The 27,066-nt window shown below is 35.5% G+C and overlaps 1 protein-coding gene across 1 annotated transcript in view; it reads left to right on the top strand.

Annotated features, from left to right (window-relative positions):
* The window catches only part of Ranbp16 (Ran-binding protein 16), a 35,542-nt gene extending 13,275 nt beyond the window's left edge, over positions 1 to 22,267 (top strand). Inside the window, exons 7-24 of the mRNA XM_068769730.1 lie at positions 127 to 322; positions 2,786 to 3,001; positions 3,968 to 4,114; positions 4,773 to 4,945; positions 5,725 to 5,903; positions 6,748 to 6,896; positions 8,076 to 8,242; positions 9,270 to 9,414; positions 9,784 to 9,934; positions 12,477 to 12,636; positions 14,335 to 14,525; positions 15,437 to 15,566; positions 16,835 to 16,916; positions 18,004 to 18,142; positions 19,204 to 19,281; positions 20,388 to 20,494; positions 20,972 to 21,186; positions 22,087 to 22,267. Of these exons, the coding sequence (XP_068625831.1) occupies positions 127 to 322; positions 2,786 to 3,001; positions 3,968 to 4,114; positions 4,773 to 4,945; positions 5,725 to 5,903; positions 6,748 to 6,896; positions 8,076 to 8,242; positions 9,270 to 9,414; positions 9,784 to 9,934; positions 12,477 to 12,636; positions 14,335 to 14,525; positions 15,437 to 15,566; positions 16,835 to 16,916; positions 18,004 to 18,142; positions 19,204 to 19,281; positions 20,388 to 20,494; positions 20,972 to 21,186; positions 22,087 to 22,189 (2,728 nt within the window). The 3' untranslated portion in view covers positions 22,190 to 22,267. The remainder of the gene's footprint in view (positions 1 to 126; positions 323 to 2,785; positions 3,002 to 3,967; positions 4,115 to 4,772; positions 4,946 to 5,724; positions 5,904 to 6,747; positions 6,897 to 8,075; positions 8,243 to 9,269; positions 9,415 to 9,783; positions 9,935 to 12,476; positions 12,637 to 14,334; positions 14,526 to 15,436; positions 15,567 to 16,834; positions 16,917 to 18,003; positions 18,143 to 19,203; positions 19,282 to 20,387; positions 20,495 to 20,971; positions 21,187 to 22,086) is intronic.
* The last annotated feature ends 4,799 nt before the right edge of the window (positions 22,268 to 27,066 follow it).

The raw sequence follows: 27,066 nt of genomic DNA, 5'->3' as shown, positions 1-27,066 counted from the left end.
TTAGAAAACTTCTTGAATTAAAAAAAATACTACACGGACGAACTCGCAGGCACAGCTAGTTATAAATATATTAAGATGCAATTGTTACTTTATATATGTTCTAAAGATTATCATGTATCGTTACAGAGATACGCAGCTGTTCGAGATGTTCCGACTGGCGTGTTCACTGCTGGGGGCGGCGCGTGGTAAACCTCTGGAGCTTGCCGATGGTGGACAGCAGGCGTTGCTGGCAGCACTACTCCGTCTGGCACACAGCTGTCTCACCTTCGACTTCATAGGCACCACCAGCGATGAGTCGTCTGATGACCTTTGCACTGTCCAGGTCAGTTCTGTGCTTCTGGAAGAAGTCAATTGTTTGCCTTATTCCAAGTGTCGCTTTAGAGTAATTCGTCTGTCTTGTGTGTGTGTGTGTGTGTGTGTGTGTGTGTGTGTGTGTGTGTGTGTGTGTGTGTGTGTGTGTTTTTTTAATAGAGGTTTAAAAATACCTTTACGTATCATAGGGCCTGATGTTGGTGCCCCGTATGTCGGACTCGATCTAGATCAATACCGACTAAAAACAATCCTCTCTCTTCGGTATCCCTGGTCCCCACGGCATGGCCGTTAGGCATTACTTCGCGGGGGGGATTTAGCCGCAGCTTTCTCTGATAGAGTGGCTGTTCAGGCCAACTTCCTCCGCTCTTGCTCTATTTTACGCAACTCCTTTAGCACCGTCGTACAGTACGCGCTCGTAAGTTCCCAGGCCGAAGGCGAGGATAGCATTGTAGCTATCAGAGTTTCAGGATAGATTTTGCATCCTACACCTTCTTCCCAAGACCTCCTGGCTTCGTTAAATCGGGGGCAGACGAAAAAGACATGCTCTGCATCTTCAATCATTCCGACACAATTAGGACAGTCAGGGGAATCTTCGTATTTGAACCTATGGAGATACGCTCGGTAACAGCCATGGCCGGATATCATCTGAGTCAGGTAGTAGTTCAACTCTCCATGATCTCGGTTCACCCATGACTCTAGGTTTGGTATAAGCTTACGCGTCCATTTTCCTTTCGTCGACTTATCCCAGGACGATTGCCACTGTTGCAAGCTTTTCAGTCCTCCCCGAATTCTAAGTTCAGCTGAAGTTGGGTCTGATTTGCTTTTTTTGCTACGGTACAGATCAGTTCTTTCGTCCGCAAGAAGCGCAACAGGAACCATACCTGCTATCACGCATGCTGCATCCTCCGATACTGTACGAAAGGCGCTAGCTACCCGTAGAGTGCTGACTCTATAAACAGAGGCGATTTTCCGTCGGGACTCCTGTTTGCTCAGTGCATCGGACCATATGGGTACTCCGTACATAAGCACTGACGTAGTCACCGACGCTAATAACTTCCTTCTGTTTTGCTTGGGACCTCCGACATTAGGCATGAGTCGGCAGAGTTTAGCTGTCACCAGAGACGCTTTCGCTGCTGCTCTCTCAGCCTGATCTTTAAAGTTTAGCCTATGGTCGATCATTACTCCAAGGTACCGTATAGCTGGTTGAGTTGCGATTTCACAGCTGCCGACATTGAGTGTGATGGTCTCCGCAACTCTCCTGCCAGTAATGAGCACTGCTTCCGTCTTCTGCTCAGCCAGTTCTAGTCCGACTGACCTCATCCACAGGGTGATTACTTGGAAGGATCTTTCAAATGCCCACTTCACTTCCTCCACGTGTTTCGCTACTATAACGACTGCTAGATCATCAGCGAATGCGACGAGTTTAGTTTCGCTGGGTAGATGTTTCTTTAGGAGTCCATCGTACATAGCGTTCCACAAAAGTGGCCCTAGTACTGACCCCTGTGGGACGCCTCCGGTGACTTTGTACTCCTCCGTCCCGATTTCCGTAGTGTATATGAGGACCCTATCAGAGAAGTGTGTGTGTGTGTGTGTGTGTGTGTTTGTGTGTTTGTGTGTGTGTTTGTGTGTGTGTGTACGCAAAGAATGCTACCAACATCCTCTGGAAACTCGTTCTGTAACAATTTGTTTAAATGTAGTAATGGAAGTTTTCTAATATTATTTGAGATGTAATTGCAAAAGTGAGTACATTGACTATAGAATGATTTACCAATTCGGCAAAATCGATAATTTTGGTATTAATTATTAATCTAATTGATTCCATTTCATTAATCCAAACACATCGGACCTGTATTAACTGAAACCAATTAACTTTAATATTTGGACACCTTCCCACTAATTATCTCTCCACCACTTTAAGTTAGCTGGTGAGAATGCCCAAAGGCATTAAGGTAGATTTTACAAAAAAGAGTGAGAAATAAATAAATGAATAATGTAAGTCTTTATTCGCGGCTCCGATAGATGATGCTAGTAGTAGATTGCCTCGCGTTGTCGTTTCATATCGAATAGTCGCACACACATATATATATATATATATATATATATATATATATATATATATATATATATTGTTAACTTACCTTTCCGCCTTAGGGCTAACAACACAAATTTCTATCAAAACAATACAAATATATGTAACTATATATATATATACACACACACACACACACACACATATCTTAGGAGCCATAAGACTTGAAATTTTATAAGAATGTTCCTTTCGCCGAGTAGAGGTCAGCTAAGAACGTATTTTACGAAATTCCACGCCCAAAATGGGTTAGTGGGGTTAATTAGGCAGGCTTGATAAACTTTGATATTATATGTATGTGAAGAAGACTTGGGGAAACTAATAAATAAAAACTGAAATTTGAATATCGCTAATCTTGAGTAAAAAAATGTAAATCCTGATCTCTAGATCCCCACATCCTGGCGGCCGACGTTCCTGGAGCCGTCGACTTTGGAGCTGTTCTTCGAGCTGTATCACACGCTGGTGGGGACATTAGCGGGGCTGGCGCTCGCCTGCCTCGTTCAGCTCGCGTCTGTACGCCGCAGCCTGTTCAGCAACAACGAGCGCGCCAAGTTCCTCAACCGGCTGGCAGCCGGCGTACTTCGGATCCTGGACAACACGCAGGTGTGTGTGTGTATGCCAGACGTTTGTCAAATACTATTTGTCTATCTTACATCGTTCTTAGCTGCTAAAGAACTCTTGTAAAAAAATAACTCGTGTAATAAAAATAGGTCCAAGCTGTGGGTCCAATGGGGGGCCCACGTCCAAAGAAGGGGTAATTCGAAAGTGGACTAGACACTAGTTTAAATCTTTTTTTTCGCTTGAATATAAAAATTGTATGATACATTTAATATGTAAATAGGACATAAACCAGTTAGTCAATATGTACATATAAACATTCATATTTATATATATACTAGTTGTGCCCGCATAGAAATAGGCAAAAAATATTTAGTTTTTTTTTGCGTTTAAAATTTTTCTGATATTAAAGTATCCCAAGTTACTCCTTTTTAAATTAGCTACCTTTCAGTATAAGTCCCGTCAAAATCGGTCCAGCCATTTCAGAGATTAGCCGGAACAAATAGACAGACAGACAAACAAAAATAAAATGTAACATTTTGGTATATGTACCGTATGTATATTCATATGCATGTAATAAATAGCAGTTATTTTAATATTACAGAAATTTCAATTTTATTTATTTGCTTTGATCAGTGTTTCGCAATGCAAAAAAACTACAGGAAAAAATTATTATTTAGTAAAGCTAAGGTGATGTATGGCACAAAAAAGGTGAAAACACACACGTGAACAAATAGAGAAAGTTTGATCTCTCACTCTCTCTCGCTCTCTCTCTCTCTCTCTCTCTCTCTCCATCTCCTATCCTTCTCTTTCTCTTCTGTAGAAGTAAAGATAGACGTAAGTCATCTCCTTCATCTCTCTCATTTTCTTATAGTTTCAATAATAAAATAACCCAAATAATAATAACAATTCGGAGCTGACCCTTGCTGTAGAATTTAATATGACGTAAATAGGTTAAGGATATGCCTACTATCATATAGTAATGTAAAAAAAATATATTACTTCTCCCAGGGTCTATCAGATCCGACAAATTACCACGAGTTCTGCAGGCTGCTTGCACGCCTCAAGTCCAACTACCAGTTGGGCGAGCTGGTCATGGTGGACAACTACTCTCGCCTCATCGAGCTGGTCGCCAAGTTCACCGTTCAAAGTCTCCAGGTATTTCAACATTTTAAAGTATTCAGCGATAATGACATAATTTGAGACCTAAAAGGCCTTATTTAAGTAAATTTTCATGGGTTAAAAATTTTGATAATACATAGTTTATATACAGGGTGATTGGTTATAAGTATAAAAGCTAGCTAATGTATGGTATAACCTATCTAAAAATTAATGATAATGTAATGATAAAATAGCATTAAAGAGTGTTTTCAATATTACCACAGAATTTGTACTGCCAAGAGTTACTAGCTTGATTGCCAATAAAAAAAATAATCTAACATATTACAGTGGTCACATTATACAGGGTGATTGAAAATGGGTGTTAAAGCTTTAAACGTTTTTGTTAAAAAATGTTGGTGTGTTGGCTAACTACACATTCATTCGCCCATTTAAGTAACCAATTTACATAAACTATCAATTTAATATAGCATCATGTGTGGTGACAGTTGACAAAAACTACTAATTTATTATGTATGTGTTGCAAGCTTACATTTACTACTAATATACCGTGCGTCCCAAACTTAGATAAACTACCAAATTTATATAGCAGCTTGTAAATTGTTAATTTACATAAAGTACCAATTTAATAAAACTACCAATTTAACGTAGTAATCATACTTAAACTTTGATTTTAATATGATAGCATTTGTTGCAGATGTGGCAATTTGCGCCAAACTCTGTGCACTACCTGCTGTCTCTGTGGCAGCGTATGGTGGCTTCGGTGCCATATGTGAAGGCCACGGAGCCCCACCAGCTGGAGACTTACGCTCCGGGCGTCACAGCCGCTTATATCGCCTCGCGACTAGACTCCGTCGCGGTCGTCGTCAGGCGAGTTTCTACCCTACACTCAACAACTTAAGATACAATTTAAAAAAAAGCATATCACTTTGACTTTAACGCCCTCTTTGTCAAACTTTTTTTGGACCTACTGCTGACAAGCTGAGATATATTTTACTATGTACTAATACAGTTCTTCCATTTCATTTTAGTATCTATCAAATTGGTTGTTACGACATTTCTGTCATGACATACTTAATTGTTCGCTTTAGATAGTTCACAGTGGATAACTAGCCATCAATATTTTAGCCATAGGAGGTCCACTGCTGGACATAAACCTCATCTTTCCAAAATTAACTATTTTTTATGGCCCAGGTTTTTGGGGACCTCTCTTTCGTTCCCCCCCACTTTATTTGGGGCAGGGATGTTATAATGCGGGTGTAAATATTTTTTTATTTCTATTTATCTTTCTCACAAATTCTCTCTTTTCATTCTTTTCGTTCCGTTCTTCTTTCACACGCCTTTATATCCTCGTCTTCATTCATAATTACATTAATAATTGACGTAAACCTTTTTATTACCATTTACGTTTTGTTTACTTGTGGTCGAGCTTTACCTGACCGTTTATTTTTAATCCACAACAAAAGAACTTATTCGAAGTGGCCTGTACCAAGTGTCTTTTAATGAACTTAACAAGACCATATATCCACCTTTTAAATGGACGTCCAACGCTGCACTAGCTCAGAAGAGCTTACTACAAACTCGACAAGTTGCCACTTGTACTTGTCAATGAAAATGTGAATTAATAAATTTAAGTTTCCGGTTTCCAGTGAGGGTCTGGAGGATCCGCTGGACGACACGGGCACGGTGCAGCAGCAGCTGGAGCAGCTGTCTGTGATCGGGCGATGCGAATACGGCAAGACCTGCCAGCTGCTCGTGGCGCACTTTGACCGTGCAGCTGCAGAGTACAGCGTGGAGCAACGTCCTCAGCAGATCCTAGTACTTCAGGGTTAGTACACTAATTACACCTGCTGTCATATTACACACACACACACATATATATATATATATATATATATATATATATACATATACATATATATATATACATATATATTCATATGTATATATATATATATATATATATAACTTTATGTAAAAGAATAGTGGTTTCAGTTTCATATCATCTGTACCGGTATTTTCCAAACATTTTTACTTTAGACTTACTAAAACTCTTGCGCCCCCTATGTAACAAACATTACTTTTATATTTAAGCACAATGGTTTCACACAATTCGAAACGGTTTTCGAATTTAATTTACAATCAAATTTCCTCCCTGCGTATGTATGTTTGTATGTACATGTTGACTACCCGCTATATGTCCTATTTCAATACTAAATATTATTTATGGCTTGTAGCCGCGGATCTCCTTGAGGAAACAGTTCAAATTAATCAATATTGTTACTGTGGTTTCACAAAAAATGATAATATTTTATACATTTACAATTTTTATATTAAATTCTTCCTATTTAGATCACACTTGCCACAGAAAAAATAATAAAATAGAGGAAGAAAAAGAAATGAATTAACGGATAAATAACTATAGGTCTAGTAAATAGATCTTAACCATTTTCTTGAAAATAGATAGTGAGTTAGCATGTCTTATATTTAGTGATAAATCATTTCACAATGGAACGGCCTGTGCGGTTGAAAGATTTTTCCATAAACGAAGAACACTTATACACCCAATGGTATAGTCGCCAAATATATACTAAAAATAACTATTAATATTGTGTATAATGTGTAATTAATGTCTAAAAGAAAAAATATTAAATATGTAATTTTCCTCGCAGGTCAATTGACGTGGCTGGTGTATATAATAGGAGCAGCTATTGGAGGCAGGGCATCCGTCATCACATGTGATGAGAACGACGCCATGGACGGCGAGCTGGTCTGCAGGGTGCTTCAGCTCATGGATCTCACAGACTCCAGGTTGTCCAGGGTACGTATCGAGTTTCACGTGAAAAGAGCTTTTGAAGTCAGCTGCAAAAACAAAAAAAGTGAATTTAGGGATGGGTTTCAAATCATTGATTTCCATCGGAACCTAACAAGGGTCCAAAGACAATTAGTGGTCGTTAAGAAATCCCTCTATTATATTAAAAATATTTTTACGTTCTAAAAAGTTTATTAAGTTGTAAAATGAAAATGTCAGACAGTTAAAATATTTAAATAAGCTTTAAGTATAAAATTTATTAAAATGTGTTAAGTATTTGTATTTTTTATGAACAAACCAGTTGTGTTGTGAACAGAAGCTAAATTAAAAAAATTAGTATGGTTGACATAAACAAAATGTTTTTATTCAAGTAGATATTTTACATGCACATTTGAATCATGGATTATTTTGACATCATAAGTAGTAAGCTACTATTCTCTCACAAAACTGAGTTGTTGAGAAGAGCCTGCCAGAAACTCAACAATTGCTCTTTTTAATGTAATTCAACAATTTTAAACGGTTTTATTTAGTTCGACCTGTACGGAATTTGTTAATTTGGGTCAAAATTAGAAATTGAAATTTAAGCACCTTCCCGTTGTCAGATTGATCTGAAATTTGGTACACACATTTAATTTAAATGACAATACAGTATAATAAAATCAATAACATTATAAATCTAAGATGGCCGCCGATACAAAATCGCGGATTACATATTTTTCCTTAACCCCCTTAATATGGGTATCAAATGAAAGGGCTACACTAGTAAAACACGATGATTATGTCAAAATTTAAAATTCAAGATGGACGCCGTTCCATTATGGCGGATTACAGTACATTACGGATTACAATACAGTACATTACAGTACATATTTTTCCACAACCACCACAATATGAGTATCAAAAAACCGTTTAACTTAAAAGTTTTTTAAATGTGTTTATTTCATATATACATTATTATATCAACCATGTAAATGAGTCAACAAAACAAGTTGCACACATTTCAATCGAACTAAAAACTCCTTACATAAAATTTGTTTAGTGAAATAATTTTAATTTTAGATTTAAGACTAAAAAGCAAAGGCCTATGAGATCTTGTAGAACAATCATAAAGAGATATTTAACTACTTGAAAAGTTTTTTTTTTATGAACCAGTTTGATAATCGCAGAACTTTTGGTTACTGTCTGCAGGGTGGCTGTGAGAAGCTGGAGCTGGCGATGATGTCGTTCTTCGAGCAGTTCCGTAAGATCTACGTGGGCGAGCAGGTCCAGAAGAATAGCAAGGTCTACCGGCGGCTGTCTGAGGTCCTGGGACTTAATGACGAGAGCCAGCTGCTTAGCGTGCTTATGCGCAAGATGTGAGTGACTGTTGTATTCCAAGATAATAAGTGTGTGGGGTGTTTAATCGGTTTATTAGGCAATTTTAGAGACAACACCTAACCTGCTGAAGCACAAAAATTTAAACGCTTAGATGACAGTTTATTTTACAAGTCATATGCCTAAAACTTCAGATACACCAACGCCGTAATAATTTATTAGTCATGCAAATGAAATCATTTTTACACAAAACTCTCACCACTCAGATGTACACATTAAACATTGATTCAGAATTGATGTAAGATGGTCTTTAATTCCTTATTCAATCACAGCGCTAAAGATTTAGTACAAATTTACATACAACAACACATACGTCACTTGAAGCCGCCGATATTCTTATTGTTCAATATTTTGAGGCGTGAGACGCGGTTTTGACAACTGCCTACAGAGTTTGCATGCGTAGATCGATGGATTGACAGATAAGCGAAAGCATTTTGACAATTGTGATTGATTCGCTACAAGTATAATGTTCTTTAACCTTTATGAATGACTTCTTTTTAATCTATTGATAGAGAAACCTTTGAGCTCGAGGCGTCAAAATTGAAAAAAAAAAAACAAATCTCGTAGCATGTCACACTACACAAAAGTATAAATTTTAAAAAAATATTTATAATGTATTTGAATTATTTGGTAAAAGTATTTAATACAAAAACTTAATTATGAAACTAATGATTAGGCACCATATTGTATAATATTTACATTGACCCGTTTCACAGAATATCGATCTATGACTATCCTCAAACAGTATCGCGTGTCAATCGACTACTATCGCCATCTGTCGGTGACCATTCCAAGTGCCTATTTGGTGCTGAAGTTTGTCTTCTAAATTTTCTAATTCATGTAAGAGTGTCAAGACTGCATAGAGATGGACAGCATGGTAAAGATTAATAGTTTGTATCTTTTCAAAATTACAGCAGGCTTTCTTTTCAGCATAACAGTATGCTATATGTTTTCAAAATTACAGTATGCTATCTCCTTTCAGCGTAATAGTTTGTCATCTCTTTTCAGCATAACAAATCTGAAATACTGGGGTGGGTCGGAGCAGATAATCTCCAAAACCCTGGGGCTACTCAGTGACTTGAGTGGTGGATACGCGTGTGTGAGGAAGCTGGTAAAGCTCGAGGAGGTCCAGTTTATGCTGACTCATCATACGGTAAGTTTTTTCAAACTGGCTCTCTGGATAGATAAATGACAGCCTAGTAGAGCACGAAGCAGTGAATGCTTAATCTGGAATTGATTTATTTATTTTTGAATAGGAATGATATATATACACGTACAAATATACAAATTTTGTACCTGAGTAATTTTATTTTACTAAGCTTCCAAATAATAATAATAAAAAAGTTAGAACTTAATTTTAGTTCTCATTAAATTATCATTTTCATAATGTACAATATAAATTATGCAATGTCTAAAATAATATTTATAATAATTATTTTATGAAAGGAAATAAAAATCAGGTTTTTTGAAAGAACATCTGTCTTCTGCCTATAACAATGAACAAAGGTATGCAAATTTCCAGGCGGAACACTTCCCGTTCCTTGGCATCTCCGGCGTTGGTACATCTGAGATGCGATGTCGCACCATGCTGTACACGGCGCTGGGTAGACTCCTCATGGTGGAGCTCGGCGAGGACGAGGAACGTTTCCATGCCTTTATGATGCCACTCACAGGTATGTGGTTTTCTCACAGGTCTGTGGTTATCATCATCATGTCAGCTGATCACCCACTGATCACCATATCTAGATATGGGCCTCCCCCAAAAATAGATATACTGACGTGGCAATCTTAGGAGTAGGCTGACGAAGGCTAGAGAGTATCCTGACCCCATATCTCATCCAAACTCTTCTATCGTTTAGACCAGAGTTCCCCAAACTTTTTTATGTCGTAGACCCCTTGCCATGTTTTTCCGTTTCCCTACTTACCTGATATTGATTTCCTGTAAATTTCTAAGTGTAGTGAAGTTTAGTGTTAGAAAACTTAAAGTAAAAACACATGTTAATGTATATATTTATTAATTGAATTTAAATTAAAACTACTAAAAATAAAATTTTGTGTGTGTTATGTAAAATATACGTAATGTTATATAAACTATAAATAAAATAGCATAAGGAATAAGTCAATATTTTTAGTGAGAAGGATGAACCTGATGCTATTATGTTATTAATGTTATATGTTAATAATAAATTATCAAAATTTGGCGTCAATTTAATCTGTTTTGATATTATAAGATAGTATGATGTAAGTAAATAGGTACTATCAGTGTATGTGTTGAGATCCACTATCGTGGACCCCCATTTTCATTTCATGGACTCCCAAATTGTTTTTCGCTGACGTAGACCCCTTGCAGGTTGTCATAGAACCCTAGGGGTCGATATAGACCACTTTGGAAATCACTGGTTTAGACCAGTGTTTAACAAAATGATGCAGGTGGATCCATCCCTAGGGGTCCAAGAAAGATTAGTCGAGGTCATAGAAGTGACAAAAAATCAGACTTCCAGAAAATTAATCTCCTTTTGATAGTGAAGAACTACTGCTTGGGGTGAACATCCATTGGTTTCCAAATAGGTAACATCAGGTTGGACTGTCACTAAAATTTAGGTAAACTTTCAGCATCTTGTTTCAATTGTGTCTGTGGATGTCTCTATTGGCGGCTATTAAGATATTATGTTATAGGACTATGCTAGGAGTTTCACTGCGAGATCGAATCAGAAATGAAGATATCTGCAGAATAACCTAGGTCACGGATGTAGCTCGAAGAATTGAATCGAATTGTCTGAAGTGGCATTGTAACTGTTGGCCGTTGGAGCTGAAAGGTTCTTAAGTGGCGACACGAGCCTGTAGACGCGACGTGGGCAGCCCCCCCCCCCCCTGGGTTGACCGACGACATAGTTACGATCGTAGGAATTTGCTGAATGGTGACAGCGCAGGGCTGGTCACTGTGGCGATGTGGAGGATACCTATTTAAATTGACCTGTTTGAATTACTAAAAAAATTGAGCTACAGATCTAATTGGACTATATGGACACCTTGGGGTCCACGGAAGACTCGATGAGATTGTGCATGAAAAAATAAAACTTTGCAATTCGTAAAGCAATACCCCCCCCCCCCTTCTCTCTCTCATCGAAATTGATCCAATTTTGGTTATGAGGAACTAAAACTTCGTCTTGAACCTATCAATGTAGGTAGATAATATTTTAGGAATATCAGAGACTTGTCAAATTTTTTTACCTTAAAAAGCGACGTATCTCAGATTTTTTTTTTAATCTTGACATTTCTAGTTTTGAGAATATGGAAAAGATAAACTGGTGGGAGTTCACCAGAGCTAGCAAAAATTTATTTGGTTTATAAGAAAAAAATCTTTGAACCTAAGTTGGATTCATCTGAAATAACCCCTCTTCGGTTGTTTAGTTGGGAAGGAAACAAACACACAAAACAAAAAAACTGTGGAATGTTGAGATGATCAATGATCAATATTGATTAATTGTTCAAGCATGTGTTCTGATTATCTTAAGAAAAAACATAATATTAACTACAATACCCAGTAATAAATATTGCATATCAACCTTTGGAAAGAGACAGTCGGCTCATTTCGGCTTCGTTGAGCGTTATCTCTGTCACACGACTGACAAAACGTCACATAGGTAGTGTGGGACAGAGATAACGCTCTACGAAGACGAAATTAGCCGATTGTCTCTTTCCAAATGTCGATGTGCAATATAAATATAGGGCAATATAACCACTGGGGTACTATAGTAACAAGTCTGCCGTTAGAATATACAAATTTAGATGTAAACCTCCTTCATAGATTGTCTTATACCAGTAGGAAAAGGTTTTACATCCAGCGTCTTCAGACATCTTTACCTGCAAAATTCATCATCGTAACTGTTGATCAAAAGCCTCTTCATCTCTACATCAAGCATCTTCCAATGATATTATCAAGTTTGTCCGTTCAAGTAATGGATAGAGGTCCTTAGCTACACATGCCGTTCTGTGGCCTCCATACCAGACCTTAAAGCCCTAGCGGTCATTTGTTCTGCGAGCTATATTTCCTGCCCACTTCCACCTAATTTCTAATCCGATGGACAATTCCGGCTTATGTATTAGAGCTCCATGAAGAAATTTGTTATTGAATTGTTTGTTAAAAAGTCAAAATTATCTTTTAATGATATTCATCATTTGTAACACATTTCAAATTCATGTATCTTTTTGCAGCGGCATTCGAGAGTATAATAGGACTTCTTGGACCTCCGGAGAGTCCTTTATTCGCTTCGGAGGACGCAAAGAAAACTCTCATAGGTCTCGCTCGGGACCTTCGCGGTTTAGCTTTCGCCTTCAACACCAAGACCACGTACATGATGCTGTTCGACTGGATGTAAGTATTAACACTAAACATATCATAATGACACATTTTAAACTTCACCATTGTGTATGGAAGACCTGTGGCAAACAAGATGACTAAAATATGACTTAGATTAGATAGTTGAGCGTGTATTGCGTTTATTGGTTCAATATGAGAAAAGAAAATAATTCTAGATTACATAATAATTCAACAGCAGCGCATGCGCGCCACTATAAATTGCGTGGTTTAAGTTAGAACTATTACAAATTGATTGCCTATTAGCAGCTAGCTAGAGATGAAAAAGATACGTCATAGGTGGCGGGTGTATTATTATTATTATTTAACAAGTTCCCTAGATGGCGCTAATGAACAGATTTTGATATGTTACTGTTGACAGTAACGTATTGAAAATGCATGTTAAAATAAAGTCCCTATGCTAAAACATGATAGGGGGGTCTAGAGGCGCCCAAAAACCGAAACTGTAAGAATAGACATAGATTAAAAATTAATTGTTCTGAATTTTTAAACACGTAACTAGCTCCACTGTTTAATAAACATTTTTATAGCTAAGATCGATTTGAATTACATTTTTGATGTATATAAATAAACCCTCTTGTAATCACTCGAATTATTTTTTTTCAATGGTAATAAACCCTGGGAAAGGATTTAATCTAAATTACCTTATTAAGGTTTTTTGTTATAGTGATCACAAAACAAAACCCAATTATGCAGTGGACTCTACTCAAATTTGAGCGCTTTTTGAATGATGGAGAATGGAGATTTGATAGCACAGAGGAACTTCAGACATTCTTCTCCGTATATAGCAATGTTATTATATAAAAAAACGGTTTCTTTAAAGTCTGTAGCGACAAGCGGCTGCGTAGATTGCTATAAAATTTTTATATATACTAACTACCATTCAAAGAAATATGGTATATCCATAATGTATTTACAGGGCACCCTGAAAAACTGACTGTATCAAAGTTTGTACTCTAAAAAGTTTTTAATTCATATGTAATAAATAGAATCATATTAAAATATCTCACACCATTATTGGACTTACAAAATTCGAAACGCATTTTTAAATAAAATTAAGAAAAAGGCTATATAATGATATATGTGGCTTGACTATTTTGATTTCATTTAGTTATATCTGATAAAATGTATGTTATAAATCTATATTGTTAAACTATATTAAATCTGTGTTGTGAAGCTTCTTCATGCTTATTTTCCACAATTATAATACCCTGCGAAGCACAGTAGAGTCAAATACTAATTAGATAATAAAAATTCCTATATATATCTTTCTTTGTTACACATATTATGTCGCTCTCACAAAAACAACGCTTATGATTGATTTTAAAGAAAGGATTGGTTGTATAAATAAAGTTAGTTCTAGGATTCGTTAATGGTAGTATAAATACAGGGTCTCCGCAAATAAAATTCAGACTTTTCTGCACTAGAGTTTTTACTTTTTAAGTCCAAGAGACAGTCTCTATAGAGCAAACTAGATGCAGGTCGTATTGGAAATATGGGGGCTGTCTAACAATGGACGTGTCATGGCATCCTAAATTTAGAGCCACTCGGGTTCCCAACAAGCTTTTGTTACAAAAAAAAATAGGAATTTTGCTCTTTTTCTCTGTATCTCACTTTTCATCGACATAGAACCGGAGCAGCTGTTAATGTCAACATAGCAAATATTACTTTGACAAAATTTTGACGTTTCCATAGATACCCAGTGTATATGAAAGTGTTACTACGAGGGTTGGAGGTCTGGTTCTCGGAGCCGGCTTTGAGTACCCCGGTCCTGAAGCTGGCGGCTGAACTGGCACAGAACAGAAACCAGAGGCTTCATTTTGACGTCTCCTCGCCAAACGGCATACTGCTGTTTCGGGAGCTCTCCGCGATCATATGCGCTTACGGTGGGCTGCCGATTTATCTTTTTACACACTACACTTACGTTGCGTCTATGTGATAAAACGTATTTTAAATAAAATCTAAAATTAGTGTTTGGTCTTGATAATAAAAAGTATATACAGGTAGTCCCATAAATCAAAGTGAAATCTTTTCTTCTTTCACAATCACTTATATACGTTTACGTTGCATCGACGTGACAAAACGTATTTACCAAATAATAAAAAAAAAAACATGTAAATAGTCATAAAAGATACCGAGTCCTTTCGTTTAATTGCGGCATCATGGAAACTTTATGGATTGTCCCATAAGTCAACGTCACGTGAAATAGATAAAAATTGATAAGAACATGTATCATATAATTTTTAAAATAAGTTGATTAACGTTTGTAATAATTTGAAGTATATTTTATAGTAAAAGTTGTAATTTATTTGAAAATCAAGCCATTACAGTATGAATTATCTGACGTTTACATAGTGGGATACTAATGGTAATTAAAAGTATATAAAATAAAAAGTTAATATTTGTAGAAATAATAATAAAAAGAAAAAAGTCAGATTGCGTAAAATTAATCTACTATTTTATATAAGTCTGTGGTAAGTGAAGTCACAATTTTGGCTTGACGTTAATTTATGGGACAAGTTGAATGTTGTATTTATACATTTATAACAGTAATGCTGCAAGATATAGGCTTCTCCCAAAGATCGTTAAAATGATCAGTATTGCCAGGATATGAATTTTTTTTCAAATAAAGTCTTGAGCAATTTCTTCTTGACAACCATAGTGTGGAAATAGAAGGACAGATACATAAACACATACATATTTTTTTTCATGGTTTTTAATGTTTCTTGGCATTAATTTTCCGTAGTTTCATGTAGGCATAAAAAAAGGTTTTAAATTAAAAAATCCCCTCGTTCAGGCAGCAGGATCCTCACCATAGACGTGAGCAAGAAGCAGATGTACGCGATGAAACTGAAGGGCATATCTCTCTGCTTCTCCATACTGAAGGCGGCACTCTGTGGGAACTACGCTAACTTCGGCGTTTTCAGGTACAACATACAACTGCATTTAAAAAAAAAAACATAGTATACACATATATATTATACATAAATAAGTAAAAGGAACAGATAATTGTAGTGGACGTCAATGATTATAAACATGCGTTTACATGCGACATCTTTTTGTTTTAATATTACTGTATCGTGCAAGTAAATAACGACTGTGATATTTGTTTATAACTTTATTTATGCTATTTCTATTCCTTCTTTATGCAAGTCAAAGGGACAGATGATAGTGGGCGTTAAAATTTGTAAATAATATAATATAAAGGTTCACATACAGATGGTAGGCATGAGGTATGAATGGTTGTAGTGAGCGTTGACAATTGTAGAGATGAATTCACATGCGACATTTTTTAAAAGTATTGTTGTGTCGTGTACGTTAATAATAATTGTTATTATTTATTTATCTTTAATTTTGTTATAGTTTATAAATTAATTCACATATCTCAGAATTTTTACTAAAACACCACACTACACAATGTTTTTTCATTATATTCTAGCACTCTTTTAATTTTTTGATTGACTCTCATCAAATATTTAGCAAACAGGAAGTATCTGATATTAACCTATGTGATTTGCATAGGAAAAAAAATCCAATTATACTTTGTCATAAAAATCCTTTGTCTACCAACTCGTGGTCAAAGATAAAGCTCGCAGATTTAGTAGGACCTTGAAGATATTAAGGTTAGACTCTGGTAATAGCCAGCAGGTCGTTCCATACTTGGGCTGTGGCAGACTGGGATTTAAGGAAACCCTAAAGATTGTAGTGGACAGACTTACTAGGTCTGTCTATGGAGTAACGGGGATGCTAGGATAAGGATGTTAGGAGATATTTGATATTCTCTATTGTAGCTAGAATATATATATATATATATATATATATATATATATATATATATATAGTTTCATAATAATAAACAAAAGTACAATGAGCGGATCTTATCACACAGTGCAATCTCTTACAGACAACCATAGTATGGAAATAGTAGAAGTATAAATAATGGGTAGTTAATGTGTACAGAACATACAAACATACATATCTATATAACATATATACTTGTAAAAATTAAGGTATAATACACTTTATAAATATAATACAATAATAAATAAAAACTTCAAATTAATTTGGATCGCACTTACCACAAATAAGGAATAAGGAAACAGAGGAAAACCACTATGTATCAAGTCAGTCTTTATACCAACATTCCAGGACAACCTTCCTTGTTTTAAAATTAATCTTAACAATTTTTTTACAGGCTATACGGCGACGAAGCCTTAGACAACGCTCTCAATATGTTCGTGAAGTTATTGCTCAGTATACCGCAAAGCGACTTGTTGGTGAGCGATTTAAATAACCATAATTACAGCCGGAGGATATCCATCGCTGGATATAGGCTTTATAGTAGAAATGGTTGGAAGCGGCCATCATCTTTTAACACACTTAACAAGGTTATATCTTGTGGGAGGGAGAAGGTCTTTTCCAGATCCTTAAGGCCTGGGTCATTTCGGCCACTTTGAGCTTATAAATAAGGTCCATAAGAGAATTTAATTTAACACTATTTGTGATTTTTAACTTTATACTAAACCATTTGTATCTTTCTCTATGGCTTATAGCGAAATAATCACAGTTGCCAAAATGCATTCGCTTATCTGTCAATCCATCGGTCTACGCATGCGCAAAAACTAAGGACGCGCGGCGTATGATTTGTAGGCGGTTATCAAAAACCGCGTCTCACGCCAAAAAATATTATGAAATACAATAATGGCGAATTACGTCAAGTGACATATGTGTTGTTTGTGAATCTGTATAAAATCTTTAGTGTTGTGATGGAATATGGAATTAAAGACTATTTTATATAAATTTTGAATCAATATTTAATATGTACAAATGAGTGGTGAAAGTTTTATGTAAAAATTATTTCATTCGCATGACAAATAATATATTACGGCGTTGGTTTATCTGAAGTTGTAGGCGGAGGACTATTAAAATAAAGTCTGTCTATTTTTCATCCAAGCGTTTTAATTTTTGTGCTCCAGCTTGTTAGGTCATGTCTCCATCATTGCCTACCTCACCTGTTAAACTCCATCACAAGCTCTTAAAGTTGGTGACATTTTTATAGGAAAAACTATATAAGACCTCAAAATTTGCAATTTGCCCACAATAAATTCAGGTCAAATAAAAACTACTAGATAAACGACATTGTTTAGGTCGTCGGACCCTATACCGCTAGTGTTGTTGATAATCTATAGAGGAGGTCATGTCCAGCTGTGGGACTGTCTTTGATGAAGTTTGCGAGAGATTAAATAATTTTAACCCATCGTCTCCTGGTCTAAGTCTATGCACGTACCTAGTCATTACTTTATAATACTTTGATGTGGGTATTGTTTTGTATTTTAAAACATGGTTTTGATTTTGAAATTGCAGGACTATCCGAAGCTATCCCAGACGTACTACGTGCTGTTGGAGAGGCTAGCGCAGGACCACATGCCGTTCCTGTCCTCCCTGCAGCCGGAGGCGACGCTCTATATCCTCTCCTCCATCTCCGAAGGTCTGACCGCATTGGGTAAGTTTCAAATGGCTTCACTGGTGTTTTGAACTTGTATGCAGACTGCTTTGTCCCCAGGAAGAATTCTCCAGTATTCCAAAATGTGATTGACTTTAAATCTGTATTATTCAACCTTTTATGTGCCATGTCATACCTTAGCCTCTCTAAAATTCTTATACCCCCTGTGTAACATATATTTTTTATATTAAGGGGGGCATGAACCCCACTTTGGGAAACACTGCTGTAGGTGATGTTACCAGAAGCTAGTCTTCACACATTTTGACCTATACAGGATTATTAGAAATAGATGTAAAAGCTTCAAAATGGTGAATGTATAGTTCATTTGTTGCCAATTTATGGGCTTTTTATATTAAAGAAGCGTGGGCCTGGCGATATAATAAATCACCTTGTATATTGATAGATCAGTTTTATACTATGCAAGTGATATGTCTTGTATATCAAAAATTCCTACTTGAAAGCCCTTGAAGTAGGAATTTGTCTATTGTTTAAGGAAATAATACTCATGGTAATACTAAAACCAAATTTAAAAAAATATTTACTAGACCAATAATTATTTTTCATTAAGTAATTTTTATACGGAAACACTAAAAAATATTTTTTAAGAAATATTTACTAGATAAATAATTATTTTTCATTAAGTCATTTTTATACTTTCTCTGTTTCTTTGATCTTTTTGCGGCAAGTGCCATGCAAGACAGTTTGATGTTTTTGTTTATTATTCTATTTATAATTATTTGTTGTACTGTACTTAAAAGAATATATGCTACGATAATACATGCTTTACGAATATATGTACATGTACAATTCAATTATAATTTTACAAGAACACAATTGATGCGCCATGACGCAAAAACCATGCGCACATGACGCAAAATTGCTAAGTTTGATAATGTAGAAATATAAAGTTGTATAATGTAGAAATATAAAGTCCCCTTGTTATAGGAAGGATATATAAGGGGATTTCCCAAGACATAATATTAGTTATTAAAATACCATGTTATATATATATACGTAACACAATACCTGGGTGTTTCAATAAATATTTTTGTTTATTACAGATACAAGCGTTTGTACGGGATGCTGTGCAACTCTGGACCACATAGTCACGTATCTCTTCAAGCAATTAGTACAGAAATGTGAGTCTGAAGTTACATTAACACATTTATATATCCTATTTTTGTGTTAGGACACCGGTATACTCTAAGCATGGTGATGAAATTCAATAATGATGACGATTTTACTTTTCACCAAGTGACTTACAGGTTGCGTAGAGTGTATGATTGATCGCAAGTTCAGCCGAATGACGTCCATTGATGAACATAGGCCTCAAAAGGACTGGTTGGAAGTGGCAGCCAGTGTAATAATCTCTTGAATGCAAAACGGGCCTCATAATTCCGCAGTTTACCAATAAAAATTGGGTGTGATGGATTTACCCATGTCACTTTTCCAAAAGTAATAAAAAACTAAAGGTTTAAAATTGTGTCTTAAAACAGCATCATTTGACAGCTTACAACAAGAATCTGTTTACTTGAAGTCAAAAGTTGCCGAATGATGTCCACTGATGGACATAGGCCTCGCCCAAAAGGACTGGTTGAAAGTGGCATTCATTGTCCAACGTCGTCTCTCCGCCTTGTGAGCGGACTTCCTCTCCTCCTTCTTCCTCCACTACTCTTGTCGATCAGAAGTGGCAATCTGTTCTTCGCAATATCTGGCCTACGCACTACCTCGGTTATTGTAATTTGACCAACACAAATGTGAGCTGGCCAATGAATCACAAAATTCTTTGGTAGAGGCGCATAGAGCAATCTTCCCACCCTCTATATATACAGAGGAAGGTACAAACAACAAGATGCACACGGGATATTTAAGAACAGACGTCGCCTGTATATTAGTATGTTTTATATTAATATATATTGCGTGCGGAAGTGTGACCAACCTCCTGCAATATAAGGAAGGGTACGATTAACAAGACGCACATGAGACAGTCGGCCAACCGCTCCCCCCATTTTGCTACTAATATACCTCGGGCTGTGACTGTAGTGCGTACACTAGTGGCCTGTGATATGGAAAAGAGTGTGATAGAATGAACCGTGACATAGTTAAGAAAATACGGCATGAAATTTGCCTATCTCTCATTTATAACATAACTAACCCATAAAATCACTTGTTAAAAAATTACTTAAGCAGTTACTTGTCCATTTCAGTATATATTTAATTTCTAAAAAAAATTTTCACGTTACAGCCAGCAACAAAGTACCAAACCCGCGACAGGCGCCCCCGGAGACGAGCAACATGTTCGTGGAGGTGCTCCAGCGGAGGCCGGAGATCATGCAGCAGCTGCTAGCCACCGTACGTACACGTGTCCAGAACTGGGTTATGATGTTCACGTATTGGACATCATGACATTGAATAACAAGACACCTTGTTGATGTGTTACACCCTGACGTTGATTTGTGGGACAATCTGACGTGGAATTGTCGTCCTGATGCAGATTGCCGAGAAATTCTGACATTAATTTCTGGGACACCCTGACGTTAAATAACAAGACATCATCTTGTTGATGTGTAACACCCTGACGTTGATTTGTGGGACATCATGTCGTTGAATTGTTGTCCTGACGTTGGCTTGTGGGATATCCTGACATTCAATAAATAATGAGACATCTTGTTGAGTGACATCCTGACGTTGATTTGTGGTACTTCCCAATATAAATGTATAAAAATAACTACTATACAACATGCATGATGTATAAATTTTGAATATTTATTCTTTTTGTAAATATTAAATTCGTTCAAAACAAAGTTACATTAGTTGCTTTACGTGCAGGTGCTGAATGTGATAATGTTCGAGGAGTGCTGCAACCAGTGGTCCATGTCGCGGCCGCTGCTGGGGCTGGTGCTACTAAACGAGGAACAGTTCGCGCGGCTGCGCGCCGAGCTGATCGCACGACAACCGCGCGACAAGCAGCCGCAGCTCGCGCATTGGTTTGGCGGCCTTATGGCCGGCATCGAGCCTAATCTGCTCACCAAGAATAGGGACAGGTGCGTAATGGAAAATGTCATCAGGTTTTGAAATAAAAAATCTAACTCAACAGCCAATAGGCAGTGTACCTACCAAAAAATATCTAGTACATGTAGATAGTAAAACCACTAAAGGTACAAAGTGCATGGAGATAGTAAACCTACCAAAAGTATTCAGTGCATGTAGATGGTAAATCTACTAAAATTATATAGTAAATATAATAAAAAACCTATCAAAAATATATAGATAGGAAACTTACCAAAAAAAATACACGTATAATAAGGCAGTTTTTTAAATAAAATAATCTAGCGCCGTCAGTCTGTAGAAAGTGAACTTACTTAAATATATATAACAGTTTTCGTTTGTAATACTAAGTATACATATGCGGTTTTTAAAGTACAAATTCTAATGCAGGTCGACTGGTAGATAGGTAATCCACTAAAAAGTTTATAAATAACAGCTTTAACAACTCTATAATACCATGTACATACTGTAAGGCGGTTTTTCGAAATACAATGTCTGATACGACTTATTTTGGAAAGAACTAACACCTTAAAATTTATTATATTCTATATTTAAAGAAGCAGAAATCGTCAGATTTTGTAACATAAGTCCAGAGCGCGGAACTGTAACGTTTATACATATGTGTATATATATATATATATACCATGTTTCTACTAATCTATCATCACACCAAACTTCAATTTACGTTGCTATAGGTACTTTACTAAAGGCTTCTTTCTATAAATAAAATTTACGTGGACTTTGACAGAGCTTAAGGATAAGCGCCATCTGTGTCCTATTCTTTCAAACTCACAGGCTTAATGCCTGTAAAATAAACGTGATCTACCTTCATAAAGTAATTGTCTCGTAAAAGTACCTCGAAGCCGGACTCTATATCGCATAACAACTGTTTCCAGATTCACCCAGAACCTGTCGATGTTCCGACGCGATATCAACGACCTGCTGAAGGGCGCCAGCGTGAGCGCTCCGCCGCCCAGCAACGACATGATGACGTCGTAACCGCGTGATGTCATCACCCCCACCACCACACCGCCGGAGCGAGGTCGACGATCGATACAGTTCACGCCACAAATGAACCCTGATTACACACAAGGACCACACAAGGACCCTGATTACCCAAGGTTACACTTTACTCTGTTACAATAAACTGAAATTATTTATACATATTACTTTCAACATTGGAACGTTAACAGTGATGATCTATGGAGTAATAGACAAAAATAGTAGAGAACATTTATAAATCTATATCATTAATAAATCGAGGTTATCTTAAACACGCTGTATATCCAGAGCATGGTTATAGGTATAAAAGCCTTATTTGAATGTATAGGTCATTTGTCAAAACAGCTTTACGTATACACTTATTTCCAATCACTCTGTTTACAGTAATCGATCTAAAACATGTTGTTTTAATATATTTTTTCTATTTCAATTTGACTGGACAGTAACTCCTGGCTGTACAAAGTCTGTAGCAACGGATAGTAAACAATAAATAATTTTAATGTGTAATAATACGAATTGTGAAAACGCTTTTTATTACTATGTTAAGATTATGTTACTTATTACTGAAATCATTGGTATCGGAAAGGGTGTATATGAAAATTTACAGAAAATGAGCTATACATTTAGACTTTTAAAGCTTTTACATCATCCTGTATACAGTGAAAGAAAATGTAAAAACTGGTGGCAGCAAAACAAAGATGTTTTGTGCGAAAGAGATATAATTTACAAAATAATTCTAAAGGTGTCTATGACGTTCCTTGTCAGTGGTTCTGTGTACAATTTTATTTTTAAAAATCATTAATTTTGTTTTAAAAAAATAATTTCAAAGTGCGATATATATTTTAAAATTGCGATCGTTTTGTCGACTCTGCTGTTTGGCCGAATTCCGTCGCCTTGGACTAAAAAAAAAAACGGCGCCATGTTTATTGATTTTCGCGCCAATTGTCAAACATTCCCGCCACGGAAGGCAAACGAAATTGGGCGCCATCTTTAATTTACGTTCTCTACTCTTGTAATATATGATTCATCTAGTTCTCATTCATCTAGATCATTGAATGTTTTGTAGAAAAGTTGGTCATACACGAGGCTATAATTGAAGGTTGTGCGGTTGGTTTATTTCTAACATGACATCAGGTGCAATAAAGTTGAAACGACCTGATTGACTTTATATTTAATGGCGACGTATGAAAATGTATTTATTTCAAAATTTTAAAATGATCGAAAGAATTTTAATAATTTAATTTGTTTATTTTATAAATTTATGAAGGTATTTCTATAAATCAAAATTAATAGATGACTTTGTGATAGATATTGTCAGATGCTAGATGCATGTGTTCTAATCGAACCTATGGGAAACCTATAGAAAGTATATGTCTAGACTCAAACGCCTTTTGGTTGAAATTATGATCACATAAAATCAAGATTATATCAACAAAATAAATCTATGATTTATAAATTTTTATTTTAATCGTAAAAATGTGAATACAGATTCAAAATATCTTTATTCAAATAGGCATTTATACGCACTTTTGAATCGTAGATTATTTTAACTCTGGAATGATTTGGCATGCTCATCTGCTCGGAAGAGCCAGACAGTCACTTCAAGAGTTGTGTATTTTTAAAAGATATTTAATCATATTTGACACCAAACCTGGTTTCATTCATTTAGACCAACTAAAAACTAATGCTATAAGATACATTTAAAACACTTAAAATTAGTTTTGGAACTAAGAATCGGAAAGTCTAAGATATCTTAAGGAACTTTGTTACATACACAGACCCATGAAAGATTTATTAAGTTTTTTTAAGACTAAGTTATTATTTACTTTCATTTTGAAGCAAATACACTTTCGTACATCGTTATATAAATGTAAATCTTTATATAGGTACATATATATGAAATAATTATTTTTTTCATGAATTTAAAATCAAATGTCATGAGGTTACCAAAACAAATGAAATCGCGCAACACAGAAATAGATTTAAGAACGACAGTACGAATATTAATGTTAAATTCTGAATCAATGGTACATAAATCGCATATGAAATGTAAAAGTGGCAGCATTACTGCCCAACGGTGGGCAAGCATAAATGGAAAGTGTTATTGAAATGAAATGACTGGAGAAAATATCCGTCTATCAAAACTAACAATAGTAATGTGAGAAGCATTATCACTTTGTACGAACAAAGTACAGTCAGTAGTGTAAATAAACTCCAATATTTAAGAGAGGAAACGCTTGTTTAGTTACATAAATGTTTAGCTTTAACTGTATCACCGGATCTGTGAAAATGTGTGAATGTGTGAAGCACTTAGACATCTCGAACACTAAGAGCTATTAAGTCTAAGTTTGTGGGGTACCGCAGGGACCTGTAACTAGAACCTTTGTTTACACTAAAAAAAGTTATGAAAGGCTACTAATCTCAGGTTCTGTAGATGGACGAACCAGAGGATGGAGAATCTTGGTTTGGGCTGAGAAAATTTCTTTTTCTTTTCCATTTTAAATTTTCTGATCCGTATAACCTCAGTGATCTATCATTATCCACCATAGGTCGTCACTATGGTGGAAGGTCACCTGTGACCTTCGCTATGTGATCAGACGTAGTAGGCAAATAAGAGCATTATGCAAGTTGTTTCCTCTCTAAAGTAAAATTGTGGGTATTTAGACATTTGAAAGTAAATATAGTACCCGGCGATAAATATTACACATCGACCTTTGGAAAAAGAATCGGCTAATTTCGATTTCGTAGAGCGTTATCTCTGTCGTACGAAATACAAACAGTTCGGTATCTATTAGGAGCTGTTAAATTATTTTTTCTTTGTATAAAATACCTCAATTTTTCTACAAGTGGTGGCTTTAGGATGGGGTAAAATAAAAAAAAATATGTTCACGTTATTTTTACGTATTTTATTATTTAGGATAATTACAACTGTACATGATAAACACCATAATATCTATTGTTAAAATGAGCCATTGTAATAAAAATAATAATAATTCTAACTCTCAGTCACTTCCATTTCACTACCTATGCTTTTAATTATCAAAAGAAGCAAATGATACTTGTTTTATCAGCTCCTTATAGATACCGGACTGTTTGTATTTCGTGCGACAGAGATGATGCTCTATGAAGCCGAAATTAGCCGATTGTCTCTTTCCAAAGGTCGATGTGCAATATTTATCGCTGTGTACTGTACATTGACGACATCTACAAAACGATTAATTAAATTTTCAACTCTAATACAAATACACTTAGATACGAATTCCGTGTGACTTGCACCTCGGCGGGGACTAAACTATCCCCGGGTATACGTTACTTGTTTCTCGATATTTCTGTTAAATGCCGGAATAACTCTTGTTGTTTGAATGTTTTATTTAAATCGCTCCTACGTGTGGTGTGTGGCGATATGGTTTTGTGATCTGTGCTCTTGTGGTATGGATATATATGTCTGTAATACGATATATGATGAAATGAACTTCTGGTTATATATAACATATATATATATCGTAAACTTATTTAATATTTTTTGTATTAAATATCTGTGCGTGTTATCAGATCAATGTCTAATTATATTTAGGTTTATTGTCTATATATATATATATAAAATTACCTTGTCACCTAAGAGAAATAAATATATCGGTTTGGCAGTAATACAAGAAAAGTCTGCTGTATGAAGGGTAGAAGTAATTTTAATATACAAACGAAGCATTAACTATCAAAATGTCTTTTTGATTTTTATATGTATTGTAACAAGATATATTTTAAATTTGGTATGTTGTTTTGATGAAATTTGGTGGAATTTTTGGAATTTATCGGTAATTGGGAACATTTCTTTGACTACCCACATCGAGGGTATTTTGATTTTGCAATATTAATAACATATTTCATATATTTATCTACCGATGTCTATGTGAAAAAAAAATAGTATGTAAAAAAAAGTACAAAAGATTAAACAGTATGTATCATTCTTTAACAAAAGGTTGACCTTTCAGAACATGATTTCTTTTACCACGCCTTAACCTTATTTCCATGGATTAAGAGACCATTACATGCAAATTTAATTTTTAAATAACTTTACTTAAAAAGGCATTTATATGTGATGTTCAATAATTAGTTATTTTAACATTATAAGTAGTAAGCTACCACCGCTGGCTAAAAACTCAACAGTTGCTTTTTTTTTACAAAACATTGTTGATCGGTCACTAGTAAACTGGTGATGGTTTTTTATTCGCATCACTGTTGTTATCTCTGTTGATGACCATGCAGTGCATTTGTTGGTCAGTATAATACAGGCTGTTTCTCTCGCTTATAAGAGCTGCCAAATCTTTTGTTGTAAAAAATATTTGACAACGGAACGTAAAGAAGAATCTTTCAATATATTATATGCAGATGCTTTATCTGACTGTCCGAGTGATTATGAATCAAATTGTGATAACTGTGACAATGATACTGCATCAGAAGAAAGCTACTCTGATATTAGGCCGCCAAAATATCAAATGAGAAATATCATAGCATCAGATATTGACGACGATTTGAAAGAAGAGTTGAATGAACATGATGTTACACTAAACTTACACAATTATTTAAATATTCCCAGTGCAACATTCCTACCATCAGTAGGTGAAGAGTTTATTTAGTGATGGTGATGTTTTTGATTTAGAAGTTACGCAGACAAATCTGTATCATACTCAAATGAGTTACATAAAATTTATGCAAAAACTGTACCGAGACACAAGACAAATTTTCAGTAAATTCGCCGGTCAACAATGTTTTAAATGAAATTTAACAATGTTTTATTACATTATAATATCAACGATGTAAATGAGTCAACAAATCAAGTTCCATATTTCGATCAACTAAAAACTCTTGAATGCTGT

This window comes from Battus philenor, unplaced genomic scaffold (assembly GCF_028537555.1).
Source record: "Battus philenor isolate CCGP_79_NKW_IND1 unplaced genomic scaffold, ilBatPhil1.0.hap1 SCAF_29, whole genome shotgun sequence".
Lineage (NCBI taxonomy): Eukaryota > Metazoa > Arthropoda > Insecta > Lepidoptera > Papilionidae > Battus > Battus philenor.
Note: the sequence above shows the minus strand (reverse complement) of the source record. Positions and strands in the feature narration are given on the sequence as shown.